Source organism: Oreochromis niloticus, linkage group LG15 (genome assembly GCF_001858045.2).
Source record: "Oreochromis niloticus isolate F11D_XX linkage group LG15, O_niloticus_UMD_NMBU, whole genome shotgun sequence".
NCBI lineage: Eukaryota > Metazoa > Chordata > Actinopteri > Cichliformes > Cichlidae > Oreochromis > Oreochromis niloticus.
In genome coordinates, this window is record NC_031980.2 from 23,780,560 (window position 1) to 23,795,983 (window position 15,424).

Sequence of the window (15,424 nt, forward strand, 5' to 3'; positions counted from 1 at the left end):
AAAAAAAAATGCAGGGGACAGTTTTTCACAATACATGAGATATCCCAGATATCCTATTTAAGGTACACATGCAAGCTATATTTATATATTTTTCCACCTGCAATTAGCAAGTTGCGCCGGTCCTGTTAGTAAATTACCCAAAACTCATGTCTTACTTTGTGATTAGGTGCTAAATATCACTGCTCTTGTTAGATTATTTTCGTCATATTGAAATGAACTGACTGGGTTTGTGCTTAAAGACTAGCAATCTCTTGCTAATAGACTAGCAAAAGAATAGCAATAGGGATTGTCCTCACACACTGTTTTACCCCATCTAGTAAATCTGGCCTTGAGTGGGAAAATATGACCCATTTTTGTGGACTCCTACATTTCACTCATGTGGTGGCTGTAGCTCAGGAGGTAGAGTGGGATCGGAGGTTGGCAGTTTGATCCCTGGCTGCTCCAATCTGCATGCCAAATATACCTGGGCAACATACTAACCCCAAGTTGCTCTCTGATGCATCCATTGGAGTATGACTGTGTGTGAATATTAGATAGAAAGCACTTGAAAGCACTGAAGAAGGTGTTTGTATGAATGGTTGTAAATGGGTGAATGAGACTCTGAGTGCTCCGGGAGAGTACCACAGTGCTACGTCCATTTACCATTTATTTACCTTTATCCACCAACAGTCAGTCATTCTACACACAAAGAGCCACAAACTGGTTTGTTGATCATGAGAGCCATGTTGTTTTTATTGATCCTCAGGTCAACAGAGAGAGAGTACAAGAAGTAACTGTAATGTGGTCACATTTATAAATGTGTTTTAAAATGCCACAACATGAAACACGTAGTCCGACACAGATGGAGTATTTTTAAGTGGCTGACTGGTTTTGGGGAAGTGGAACCATACAGCTGAAGCAGAGGAGTTAAACTTCCTTCTGAATGACGACTCCACCAGCTCAAATGGCACCTATACATCTCCTGAAAGGAAGAGTTCAGAGATGAAGATTAAAATGTAGTTTTTCGTGCACGTTAACCTGAACACCAAACATAGTGTCCATGCACTAAATAAAATGATGCATTATTTTTTGTTCTTTAATTTTGTATTAAGGTTTCTGTATAACCAACATTACAGACTGTAACATGTCCATACACCCTGTCCAGCAGCAGAGAAGAAGAAGAGGAAACACTCACGGGTGGTCTCGGTGCCCCTGAGAGGCTCGCTGCTCCGCTTGCCAATCACAGCATAAACATTGATGACGTACTCAGTCAGAGGGTTTAGATTTTCTAGCACTACAGTGCTCACCGATCCATTGACTAGCAGCTGAAACAATAAAGGATTGGTTCTTATTCTGTGACCAGTGAACAAGTTAATGACCAAAACCAAAGAATACTTCAAACCAACAGCTGGATTCACCTTTGGGATGTCATGAGGACTACAGCTCTCACCTTTTAATCATTAGATGATTATAGTTTGCTGAGCCTAAATCTATTGTGCTGCATTCATGAGCTGTTGACAGTGTGTTTATTTGTGGACAGAGAAGTGCACGTGCTATGGACGAGCAGTCTGTCCTCTTAAACTTTCAGGTTATTTTACACATGTTTGGTTGGAGTCTTGCAACATGTTAATGCTCTAATGATGAAATTTACGTCACTTGGATAACGGATTACGTCACTGTTAAACATTGTCTTAGGCTGATTGATCCTTTCTAGCTGCTGGACTTGGCTACAGAAGGATGAGCCAGTAGCAGTGTGAGTCTCTTTCACACTTTCACTTTCTGTATAGCGCTGTGAAATTGGCACGCTATTTCTTTTCATCCTCCCTCTATTGTGTAAGGTCCAGTTCCTGCTAACTGCTGCCATCCCAGCCTCTTTTATTGTTATTTATTTATTAATATTGATTTGATGACATCATTAGGCCAACAGACAGTGCCACCATCTATTTTTAATTGTCCTTGTCCAGCGATTGTTAATTAATTATTAAAAAATATTCCTGACACAGAGATCAAGTCAGTCAGGACCAAACAAAAAAAAAATCACACTTTGTACTTTTTTCCACCCCAGACAGGAGGGCTGTCACAAAGAGTTGGAAGTTTGAAGTCATTTGTTTCACTGCTTAAATCTGTAGTACCATCACAGCTGTCAAGACATTTTAACTTTATTTTCAGTAGAACTCAATTAACGAGTTAAGTTTAACGATTCTGCTTGTGCAGCGTTAGAACAATCTACCAAAATAGCAGATTTTGCACACGGGTTGACACTCTATAGCCTCTGGGGTACATTTTCATATTTTGATTGTTACAAATAAATTAAATAACAGCTTTACCATCAACATGAATTAAATTTATTTTGACAGTTGAAATTAGAAACTTCTGTTCTCTTGTTTCAAACTAACATGAGGGGGAAAGTGTAATCTCACCTTCTCAATGCGTTCCCCAGCTGTCATCATGTAAGTGACATGGTATTTCTCCACGGTGCCATTGGGTGGAGTCCAGGTGGCACGAAAGGAGCTCTCTGTCACCTCTGAGGTCACCAGATTGGTGGGCGCCTCTAGAGTATGACCTATAAAAGGAACAAAAGCACAGCACGTTCAGTATTTTCCTTTTTAAACCCACTACCACTCTGCCGCCATAAAGCTCCACTCGCTATTCTCACTCTTCTGACAGCGAGACTCCTGACCATCTGCTTCACTTAAAAACTGGGTTTTGGTAATACTTCCATGTGACCTTCACCACCAGTGATGACTAAAATGTCTGAAAATGACAGAGTAGTATTGATATATTGATTTGTATAAAAAGCTTTGAGCAGCTATTTACTTGTGAAAAATTGCAGTTTTAAACTTTAAAATCTTACATTTAAATCACACTGCTGTGAACTTTCTGCTTCATTTGTTTTAAATCCTGCCATGAATATGTGTTTGCCTGGTGATACCAAGCATCGGCCTCTGGGTGTGAGGTGCCAAAAACTGCATTTCCACTAGTGTCCACTTGAGGCAGACTCGAAAAGTGAGTCAGTCCCAATAGACTTCCATGATAAAATGTCCAAATTTAGCAGAAATAAAGACAGACTGAAATTTAAAAAAAAACAACAACTTTGGCCTGTGGATAGTTTCTCCTTTCATAACACCAGTACAGATGGTGAACACAATAGAAAAGCCTTTTATTGTCATTGTACAATGTACAATGATAATAGTTGTTGTCGACTTGGGAAACGTCGATAACAGCTGTTTGGATAAGTCACCCATTTGGATTTTGTTAAGGCTTAAAGTTAAGGATGTGGCCATTATGGCTAACAGGATGGTACAGACACAAGCGGTTGTTACTAGCTGTCTCCAGTTGGCTTCACCTACGCTAATTCAAATCACTGAAGTGGACCTCAAGAGCAACTTTGTGCTGTTGGTGCTTCTTGGAGCATTTTAATGAAATTATCTGCTGTGCAGTTAATTACACTAACAGACTATCCCAGAAGTCTGTACTTCAGTTTTGGTGAGTTTGTTGCTCATAGCAATACTTAGTTTATGTTTAGATCCATGGATGCACCTCAATAACCTTAAATAAATAAGATGACCTGATTATTCACATATTTTATCTGTTAGTTAGCGCTCATTAGCAGGTATCTCTGCCTATGTTGTGAACATGTACAGTTTATGGTTGCATCTTATTTGCATTAGCTGACAACTTCTCTCTCTCATCCAAATGTGGTCACTTCTAACTCCCATGACAAGCATGGAGGTAAAGTTGAAGGGTCCACAAACCAATGACTGACATCTCTGAGACAACAATATTAATAAATCGCTATTTGATTTAAGAAAATGAAAAATGTCTCAGAAGTCTTGTCCAGATCAGATGCAGACTAGATTCTCTGAGCAGCCTTTTGAAACACTGGCCCATCTTTAAGATTGTTCTGACAATGCTGAAATGGCTCCTTCCCTACCTGAGCCCTTAACACTGTTACACAGGTTGACAGAGAGTTCATCATCGATGTCCAGCAGGAACTTGAAGTCTTTGACGTTGTACATGTGAATGTCATCTGGGTCAGAGGCGATGGACCTCAGCTCATTCTCATCAGCGTTTTTTACACCTGTGAGAAAAATAAACCATGAGTTTGATGGAGGAAGATGACTAAAGTGGCTGCTGGTTGATCATTTTCAGCCCATTCTAGTAAAGTCAGGTACTTTTCCTGATCGCTGCATGCAGGTAGCAATCATCCAAAAGTTCAGATGTGTTTTCATTTCCTTTTCTTTAAACCAGTGAAGCTCACTCACCAATAGCATAGAGCTCGATGCCGCTGTCTCTCAGGTTCTGTGAAGTTAAGATGACTTCATCCTGGGACTTTCCATCAGTGATCAGGACGCTGATTTTGCGGGAGTCCGGACGCAACCCCGCGTAGGGTTTGAAGTTGTTCTGGAGGATGAAGTTCAGAGCCATTCCTGTACCACAGTCAGGAAGAAATTTCAGTTATGTGTGCAGATCAAAAAGCACTACATGCTGCTTTTCTGTTGTTTAGCTGTGTGAATGCTGACCCCAGCTTTGCAGGGAGATGCTGAATTTCAACAGGTAACAAACTGATGAGCTGTCAGGTTGCAGCCTTTTTACCTGTGCATTATGATCGCTTTAAAGTTAAACCCTTTATTAACCCTTTAAGACCTACCATAGAACCAAGTCCGCCAGAGCTTATATTATATTTTTACATGCTGTAGTACCATTTTGGGGAGCATTTCAAGTTGATATACATCAATACAACCATTATATCCCAAATTTTAATAATATGTATGCATTAAGTGCATAGGAATTACATAAATTGCAAAAAAGTGCAATAAACTACCAAAAAATTGAAAATTGTTTTTGTTTTTTTAACATATATTTCTAGTTAGAGAAATTTAAGAGGCTTATCCCTCAAAACTGTAAATACAAAAAAGTTGCACAAAATAGTTTCCCACCACAGAAATTTATTTTAGGTGTCTTCATATTTTTATTTTTGAAATACACCAATTTTGATATACTACAGGAAAAACGAAAATAAATATTATAATGTCAATTTGCAAAAAAAACAGCATTTGCATCAAAATAAACTATTTCCAGCAGTGCAATTTGAGTCCTAAGTATCCCAGAAACGACACAGAAAGTCAGAAAGTGAAACATAAATTTTTAAAACACCAGTATAGGCTCATAAGGCCCTGATGGTAAAAAACGACATTTCCGCAAAATGACGTCACTTCCGGTTTCGGGCAGGTCATGGCACACATGCGATAGTTCGTGCTGATGGACTAGGAAGTGTTACGAACAGCTGATCAGATTGATAAAGCGTGTTTCTGGAATATTATGTTTTTTTTGCTGCAAGTGTTGCGCTCTAAAAGTAGTTATAAAACTTAAATTTTTCTGAATCGTTGGGAGAATCTTTAAAGACTATTCCTATTTAATTGTGTTTTGTTTTTGGACACATTTCTAGTTAATTTTTGTAGTTTACTAGCTCCAGGAGGTTAGAGTTCAGATGAGTGATGTCATCAGTAAGCGCAAAGGGAAAAATAACAAACTTTTGTCTGAGACGTGAGGAAGCGATGTTTTGCTGATGATGCGCTATGCTGCCTGTAAACTCCAAACTGAACTGAGGAGAATAAAGTTGCAAGAAAAAGGAGAATGGAGTCATGTCTCTCTGAGGGTGCAACATAATCTTGGTGTTTCCGCCCGGTTTGGAGTTTATACCGCAAAGAAGGACGAGCTACAGGTGACTAGCCTCGCTCACTATCCCCCACCTGAGCTTGTACGGCAGTGCCATCCCTCCGAGAAAAGGCAGTGAAGGTAAAAGTTTTTCGTCATGTCTAAAGTACAGCAGATGTCTCCTGACTGGGAGCAACTTCTTGAGGAGATAGAGGAAAAGTTACTTACACTGCTGGCACCGGATCTGAATGAGATTTGTGCTGCCCTTAGTTTAGCCGTGGATGAAAGTGAAAAAGACTTACCTCGTAAACTGAGGCTGCGTATTCTCCAGTACTTAGAGGGGGAGGATGTTACTGCACGAGAAGATGAAGGAATGTCTCTGTTGTTGGAATTAGATGACAAAATTAATGAAGTGAAGCAAAAGAGATGCGAAAGTAATGCCCCGTTGTCTCAACAAGTGGTACAAGAGCACCACCCTGTGGCTGAAAATGTGATAGCACCCAGTAATTCAGATGAGCAGAGAGAAAGTGTTTCTCATCTGAATGCTACACGAGTCACCCCTGTCGCTACTCAAAGTGTCCCTTTTGTACACCCACTGTACCGACGGGATCTGAAAATAATGGGACAAATTGGAGAACCAAACCAAAAGGACAAATTAACATACACTAGCTTGGAAAGACAAATCCAGAGGGCATTGAAGAGGGGATATGATGAAGGAGACATTGTTGAAGCCATCATTCAAGCTATAACCCCAGGAACAAAACTGAAAAGCTACCTTGAGAGTAGAGTAGATTTGACTTTGCAAGCTCTCAGGCAAATATTATGGACTCATTACATTGAGAAAGATGCCACAGAGTTGTATCACTCGCTCACACGTGCTGTACAGGAGCCAAAAGAAACTCCAATCCAGTTTTTGATGCGAGCAATGGATTTGAGACAACAACTTCTTCTTGCTTCAGAGAGAGTTCAGTCTGGTTTAAAGTACAGTTCGGAGCTCATCCAAAATCAGTTTCTCCAGACAGTACTCACTGGCCTCCATGATGACACCATCCGAGCTGATGTGAAGCTATACCTGCAAAATCCTAAAATCACAGATGAGGTTCTTCTGGAAAAAATGACTGCGGCATACAGTCTGGAAATGGAAAGAAAGAATAAGCTGTCAGCTGCATCAAGAGCAAAGATGATCAAAGTTGCAGCAGTAAGTGGGGAAGATCAAGAGGTGGAGAAAGAAAGCAGTATGCACACATCAAACAGTAAGAACAAGCAAGGTGGAGCGGTCAAACGAGACACATTAATGGATAAAGTTGATCAAGGCAACAAGGCTATATGTGAGGCTCTGCAGAACCTCACCACTCATATTGCCAGCCTCCAGCAGACCGTTAAGCCTCAGCACATGAGAATGGCCGAACCACCTGACCGGAAATACCAATCACAGCCTAGGAGCACAAACGTTAGACAGTGCCAGCAGTGTCAATCATCCAATACAGGAAACAAATGTGACCACTGTTACAAATGTGGCAGTACGGAACACTGGGCAGCAGGTTGTCGTAGGAAAAAGTGCTCAGCTAATTCAAGTAAGATCGAAATCATACTTAACCCTGAAGGAGAGAAGCACCAAACCGACCCATTCAGCCTCAAAGCACCCCTCACTGGTAAACAACAACAAATGGCGAAGCTGGTAGGCAAAAGATGCCAGGTCCGTGGCTTCTTAGGAGGTGTGGACACCACAATATTGTGGGACACCGGCTCACAAGTATCGATAGTGGGGACGAACTGGAGAAAGAAACACCTGCCTGATGCTGAAGTGAGGTCAGTGATAGAGCTGCTTGAAGAGGGGGCTTTAGAGCTCTCGGCTGCTAATGGGACCAGTATTCCATATGAAGGATGGATAGAGACTGAGTTCAGCCTGTCCAAAAATGCTGTGGCTGGGATGACCAACATGCCCGTCCAAGTTCCAATCCTAGTCACCAGTGGTGACATTGAATGCCCCATCATCGGTTTTAATGTGATAGAAGATTTAGCTTTGAGAAATGACACCAGCAAAGACTGTATCCCCCCAGGGCATATGCTGGACAGATTGTGCTCAGCATTCGAGGTGGGGCGCAAAACTGCAAGAGCTGTCCTGTCTGTCCTAAAGAAACAAACACCTGACAGCCATCCCCACATAGCCCGAGTAGGTAGGCGACCTGTAACCATCCCAAAGCGTAACATGATGACAGTGCAATGTGGTTGGTTAAATAAGAATGTGTTGAGTGGGTCACATGCAGTGCTGGAGCCGAACTGTGAGACACCATGGCCAGCAGGCCTAGTTGTTAGAGAACAGCTAATCCAGCTCCCCTCAGAAGATAATGCTAAAGTTGCAGTGACTGTGGAAAATATAACTGACCATGATATCACCCTCTGTGATCGCACTACACTGGGGTGGCTGCACAATGTTGATGCCATCTACATGCCGCAGGTAAAATGTATGGAGGGTGAGCTTTCTAAAACATCAGACAGTGCTTCCTCACCCACAGCGCAGTCCAGTCAGACAACACAAACTGAGCCCTGGGACCCACCAGTGGATTTGAGCCATCTGACAAGTGACCAACAGCAGCAGGTAAAACAGATGCTGAGGGAAGAATGCAATGTTTTTGCGAGAGATGACTGGGACACAGGATCCATTAAAGATCTAGAGCTGGAGATACAACTAAAAGACAATGTGCCTGTGCAAAAGACATATAATGCAATCCCCAGACACCTTTATCAGGAGGTAAAAGCACACATACAAGACTTACTCAATCGGGGCTGGATCCAAAAGTCTTGCTCTTCATATTCTTCGCCTGTGGTATGCGCCAGGAAGAAAGATGGTGGCCTTCGCTTGTGTGTGGACTATAGGCTCCTGAATGCAAAGACACTGCCCGACAGACATCCCATCCCGAGAATACAGGAGATCCTGGAAAACCTTGGGGGCAACTCCTGGTTCACAGTATTGGACCAGGGAAAGGCTTATCACCAGGGTTTCATGAGTGAGAACAGCAGACAGTGACCATGAGAGACTTGTCCTGAGATACTAAGAGATGGTATAGCCTCTCACCCAGTAATTTGTAATATGTGTGGAAATACTTGTTTGCTCGCTCATCTTCAGATAAATGTTCTATTTCTGGTAAATTGTCAAAGATTAGAAAGAAAATGTGTGGCCACATTTTTCTTTTGTGGGGGAGGGTGTTGCGCTCTAAAAGTAGTTATAAAACTTAAATTTTTCTGAATCGTTGGGAGAATCTTTAAAGACTATTCCTATTTAATTGTGTTTTGTTTTTGGACACATTTCTAGTTAATTTTTGTAGTTTACTAGCTCCAGGAGGTTAGAGTTCAGATGAGTGATGTCATCAGTAAGCGCAAAGGGAAAAATAACAAACTTTTGTCTGAGACGTGAGGAAGCGATGTTTTGCTGATGATGCGCTATGCTGCCTGTAAACTCCAAACTGAACTGAGGAGAATAAAGTTGCAAGAAAAAGGAGAATGGAGTCATGTCTCTCTGAGGGTGCAACACAAGTGCTTTTTATGCAATTTTTGCAAAGCTATATGTGGAAGGAAACTGTGACCTAGGGCAAGCTGATGGCATAAGATGTAAGTACAACTCCTCCGGTTTCATATGCAAGAAAAATTATCGCGCTAGCTTACGTGGTTGCAGTGCTACCGGGATTTCAAAATAGTTACGCAAAACGGAGCATGCCCGCTCCAACCGGCTTTAAAGGGTTAATCTCCATCCATCCATCCATCCATCCATCCATCCATCCATCCATCCATCCATCTTCTTCCATTTATCTGTGGCGGGGGTGCACAGGAAAGCAGCCTAACCAGAGAAGCCCAGACCTCTCTCTCTCCCCGGCCACAATCTCCAGCTTGCCCGGGGGAACACCACGGCATTCCCAGGCCAGCCAAGAGATATTATCTCTCCAGCATGTCCTGGGTCTGCCCTGGGGGCCGCCTCCCGGTGGGACATGCCCAGAACACCTCACCCAGGAGGGATTATTGTCAAAACCCAACTACCTCAACTGGCTCCTTTCGATGTGGAGCAGTAGTAGGTCTACTCTGAGCCACTCTCTGAGGGCCAAACTCCTCATCCTATCTCCAAAGGAGAAGCCAGCCACCCTTCAGAGAAAGCTAATTTCCGCTGCTTGCATCCACGATCTTGATCTTTTGGTCACTACCCAAACTCGTGACCATAGGTGAGGGTAGAGAAGTAGATCGACCGGTAAATCAAGAGCTTCGCTTTTACACTCAATTTCTCTCTTCACCACGATGGATCGGAGCAGCATCCGCATCACTGCAGCCGCAGCACCAGTCTGTCTGTTGATCTCCTGCTCCATTCTCCCATCACTCGTGAACAAGACCCAGAGATACTTAAAATACTCCACTTTCTTCAGGAACTCGTCCCTGACCCGGAGTGGGCACTCTACCCTGTTCCAGGTGAAGACCATGGCCTCAGATTTGGAGATGCTGATTCCCACCGCTTCACACTCGGCTGCGAACCGTTCCAGTGCAAGCTAAAGGCCATCACCAAGTGAAAGCCTTCTGCCACTTGGCTACGTCTAAAATCCTCTCCATAAAAATTATGAACATGTTCGGTCACAAAGGGCACCCCTGGCGGAGTCCATCACTCACCGAAAATGAGTCAGACTTATTGCCGGCTATGCAGACCAAGCTCTTGCAATGGTTGTATAAGGACTGAATGGCCCGTAGCAATGAGCCAGACACCCCATACTCCCAAAGCACCTCCCACATGACACTCCAAGTGACATGGTTGAATACCTTCTCCAAGTCCACAAAACACATGTAGACTGGTTGGGCAAACTCCCATGCACCCTCAAGTATCCTCGAGGAGGTAAATAGCTGATCCAGTGTTCCATGACCAGGACGAAAACTGCATTGTTCCTCCTGTATCCGAGGTTCGACTAACGGATGGACTCTCCTTTCCAGCACCCTGGCATAGACATTCCTAGGGAGGCTGAGGAGTGTGATCCCCCTATAGTTGGAACACATCCTCTGGTCCCCCTTCTTAAAGATGGGAACTACTGCCCTGATCTGCCACGCAACATGTAGAGACATGTAAACCAAGACAGTGCTACAACATTCAGAGCCTTCAGGAACACCAACGATGACGACACCTCCTACAGAGATGAGGTCCAGCATCTGACAAAATGGTGCGACTACAATAACCTTACCCTAAACACAAGGAAAACCAAGTAAGTGGTCATGGACTTCCTAAGACAAAAACTGATCCCCCTCCCCTATCCATAAAGGGTGACTATGTGGAAAGGCTGCCCTCCTTTAAGTTCCTCGGTACCCACATATCTGAGGACCTATCTTGGACCACAAACACATCAGCCCTAGTGAAGAAAGCCCAGCAGCGCCTCCATTTCTTGAGGGTTCTGAGATGGAACAGACTGCAGACTGACCTACTAGTGTCCTCCTATCGAGCCACAATCAAGAGTGTGCTGGTGCACGCCATCTCCATGTGGTACGCTGGTTGCACAACAGCCAATAAGAAGAGACTCCAGAAGGTCATCAGAACTGCAGAGAACGTGATCGGCTGTCCACTCTCCCCCCTGGACTCCATTGCCAGCTTGAGATGTCTCTCCAAAGCCAGGGTGATTATAAAAGACCACCTCCATCCTAACCACCACCTCATCAACATCCTGCCTTCTGGAAAAAGGTTCAGATCCATCAGGTGCAAAAACAATAGACTAAAAAAGAGCGTCTTCCCATCGGCTATCCGAACTCTTGATGCAAATTAAGAGTGTGAACAAACTTCTCCCACACAATCACTCTGTCGCTGCTATTGACTATGTTGCTGCCATTCCATATGCAGTACTTTGGTCTTCCCTTTTTCTGTGCAATATTTTGGCCCCGGTGCAATATGTGCAATATTTTGGTCTCTGTGCAATATTTTGGTCTGGCAGATGTGCAATTACCATCCCCATCCTAAATGACCATAGCCCTTCAATCCTTACTTATATATTATATTATATTACTGCCTTTGTACCAAGGTTATTATCGTTAACTAAAACTAACGAAATAACGAAAACTAGAAGTGAAAAAACATTTTCGTTAAGGGAAATAAAAATAAAAACGAAAAAAGGAAAACTAACTAAAACTGTAATGAGTGTTCACAAAACTAACTAAAATTAACTGAATTTATAGCAAAAATGTGTTTAGTTTTCGTTGATGTGTGCGTGTCATACAATAGTCAAGGGTAAAAAAGAAGTTTAGTTTCCAGGTTTTTTTCTTGCTGTGTCTCATTATGCCAGCAGGTGGCAAGTACGTTAGTCGAGTCGTCTGTGTTGATGCTCCGTCCACGCGCAGAATCATGTCAGGAAAAGTCGGGAGAAAGCGCCAGAGTCCAATTTGGGATTACTTTGAATATGACTGTGTTTTGGATAAAGCAAGTGTCCTGTAGTGGAACGAGACAAATTATGAGGGACATTTCTAAAGGGAAAAAAAATCCCACAAACCTTAAAGTGCACTTGAAAAGCTCACACAAGAAGGCTAACCTAGCCTAGCTTACCTTGAGAAGGTAAGGGAGCACACTCAACCCTCATCCCCAGAAACAGAAGCTAACACCAGGCAAGGCAGTGTGATGCATCCCGAGACAACAGGACTGGGATATCTACATAACTGTGTGAGTCAATTGCCTTCAAAAAGTTTATCAATTAACTTGAACCAAAATTACGAACACCCGGTGCTGCAAGAGTTAATAGTCTCATTGCGGACAAGATATACATTTTATAGTTGCCTGGTATCAACGGTTGTTCATCTGCCCTAATTTATTTATTTATTTATTTATTTATTTAAAGAACCTATAGGTGGGAATGTGACTTGTCTGTCTCTGCGTGTTAACCCTGCGACAGACAGGCGACCGGTGCAGGGTATGGTAGCTGGAATAGCAACATACCTAAGGATAAGCAGAAGAGCATGACTGATATGATGAAACTGGGATTTTGTTACACTTAATTATTGCAAACACAACTAAAACTATAACTGAAACTAATCAAAACTAAACTGAAACTAAGGATTTTCAAAAAAATAAAAACTAAACTAAACTAGCAAACAACTGGTAAAAACTAATTAAAACTAATATAAAATTGAAAATCTGAAGTCAAAACTAAATAAAAATAAAAACTAATGAAAATTGCAAAACTATTAAAACCCTGCTTTGTACGCACCAACACAATGTTTCTGTGACTCAGACACTGTGTATATAGTTTACTTATTTATATATATTAGTGCTGTAAAAATTAACGCGTTAACGCAAATTAATCCACCATCACAGTCAACACGATCAAAATTTCTGACGCAATTAACGCATCTGGAGTGAAGAATGACTCAAAATCCCTGAAATGTTTCTGTCAATGCATTTCGGGCAGTTTGTCCAAGCAGAGTCACCTTCACATATGCACAAATGGGCAGTTGATCTGGTAATGACAGCTGAACTCAATATGGAAGATGATAAACGCACATTGGCCCTCTCGATGGGAAATTTGAGTATGAAAAAGAATAAAACAGAACACTTGACCGACATAAAGTATCATGCACATTGTGGAAGAAGGCATTTTCTTTCACCGAAGCACTTCCAGCTTAAAATATCACATTGACGCAAAGCATACATTAGTCGGGGATGCAGCTAGGACTTTGGCTAACGTGTCACCCAGCTTGCGACAAACCACTCACGGAGCATCGGGGACTCAGTAAGTCTACCTCTAAAATATTGACTGACACAACTGCAAAGTAGATTGCAGACCTATTAATATTTTCTCCAGTCTGTTTGCTCATGCAAAAAGAAATGTGATTAATATAGAATAAAAATGAATTATATTATTCATGATTAATCAAAATTAATCCTCAGTAACCCTGTGATGATTCTGATTCATAATTTTAATTGTTTGAGACCACTAATATATATTATATATTCGTGTATTAGTATATAGGTTTTTTAAAAAGTTGTATTTTACAGGAGAGAACCTGTGTTAAAAGATTGAAGAAAACTATTCAAATTCTGTTCTCTTTGAATTTAAGCATACATTCTTTGCGTTTATTCTGCATTTACTTCATTATATTGCATAAATGTCAGTTTCAAGCTTAAATATAAAGTTGAAAAAATGTAATTGTAACCAGGCTATCAATGAGGTAATTGCGATTAATCGCCATTAATTACAGAAAATCGTGAAATTATTTAGTTAAATTTTTTTTAAAAATTTTTCTATTGACAGCACTAATATATATATATTGCCTTTCTTCTTTGTATATTGTTTTCTTTACTTTTCCACCTTTGTAGTCTTGCTACCTAATTTTGATGTGCAAGAAACTGTACAGTGACAAGCAAAAAGTTCTTACGAAGGACGAACCTCATCCATCCCAGGATCCCTGCCATCAAGGAGTTGTTTAATTGCCTCAGTGACCTCCACTGTTCCCTCTAAGCTGTGCATATGTGCAATCGTACACGGTCTCTGCACACAGAAAATCTGCAAAACTGAAATAAATAAAATTAGTATTTATTTTAATTTCAATTCAGGTTGGATTTTTTTTTTGTGTGCAGCACAGATTTTCTGTGTGTGGGGACCGTGTCAGCAGTGCGCAATTGCACACGTGCACAGCTTAGAGGGAGATTGACAAGTCGTCTCCCTCGTTCCCAGACTCTGCTTCCATCACGGAAGATGTACCTGTAGGATTAAGTAGGTCTTCAAAGTATTCCTTCCACCAGCCGGCAATGTTCTCAGTCGAAGTTTTTGCTTCAGCCACTGCCCAAGCCACATTTCACTTGGCCTGTCATTCATTTCAGCTACCTCCAAAGTCCCACAGGCCAACCAAGCCCAATAGGACTCCTTCTTTATTCTGGTGGCTCCCTTCACCTCTGGTGTACACCATTTGGTTAGGGGGTTACCACCAAGACAGGCACCAACCACCTTGCGGCCGCAGCTCAGTGCAATGGCTTCGGCAATGGAGGTGCTGAACATAGTCCATTCGGACTCAGTGTGCCCAGTCTCCCTCGGAATGCTTTTGAAGCCCTGCCGGAAGTGTGAGTTGAAGATTTCACACACTGGAGCCTTTGCCTAGCGTTCCCAGCACACCCTCACTATACTTTTAGGTGCGCCAGGTCTGTCCAGCATCCTCCTCTGCCACCTGGTGGTGATCAGTTGACAGCTCAGCCCCTTTCTTCACCCAATTGTCCAGAACACATGGCTGCAGTTCTGGTTATAAAATTACAAAATTGGTCATCTAGGGTGTCCCGGTGCTACGTGCACTTATGGACACCCTTAAGTCCGAACATGGTGTTCATTATGGACAAACTGTGGTTTGCACAGAAGTCCAGTAACAAAACACCGATCGAGTTCAGATCCGGGAGGCAATTCCTCCCAATCACGCACCTCCAGGTCTCACTGTTGTTGCCCACATGAGTGTTCAAGTCTCCCAGTAGGACAACAGAATCGCCAGGGTGAGCACCCTCAAACACCCCGCCCAGGGACTACAAGAAGGCTGGGTACACTGAACCATCATTCGGTGCATGAGAGCAGACGTCAGTCAAGACCCGTTCCCCAACCGGAAGATGTAGGGAACAAACCCTCTCGTCCACCAGGAGAAACACCACCGTACAAGCAGCAAGTCTAGGGTATACTAGGATACAAACCCCAGCCCAGCATCTCTCACCAAGGGCAACTCCAGACTGGCAAGTCCAGCCCCTATCCAGGAGATTGTTTCGAGAGACCAAGCCGTTCGTTGAGGTGAGTCTGACTATATCTAGCTGGTA

The 15,424-nt window shown here is 42.5% G+C and overlaps 1 protein-coding gene across 2 annotated transcripts in view; it reads right to left on the minus strand.

Moving 5' to 3' along the window:
* Positions 1-703: 703 nt before the first annotated feature.
* LOC102076863 (collagen alpha-1(XII) chain) overlaps positions 704-15,424 on the minus strand; it is a 46,390-nt gene continuing 31,669 nt past the window's right edge. Inside the window, exons 12-16 of one of the 2 annotated variants that reach the window (XM_025898981.1) lie at positions 4,245-4,409; positions 3,914-4,060; positions 2,400-2,542; positions 1,175-1,304; positions 704-941 (exon numbers count right to left, since the gene is read on the minus strand). In XM_025898981.1, coding sequence (XP_025754766.1) covers positions 907-941; positions 1,175-1,304; positions 2,400-2,542; positions 3,914-4,060; positions 4,245-4,409 — 620 coding nt within the window. In that variant the 3' untranslated portion in view covers positions 704-906. Of the gene's footprint in view, positions 962-1,174; positions 1,305-2,399; positions 2,543-3,913; positions 4,061-4,244; positions 4,410-15,424 lie in introns of both variants that reach the window. The other variant, XM_019346130.2, reaches the window with a different exon arrangement.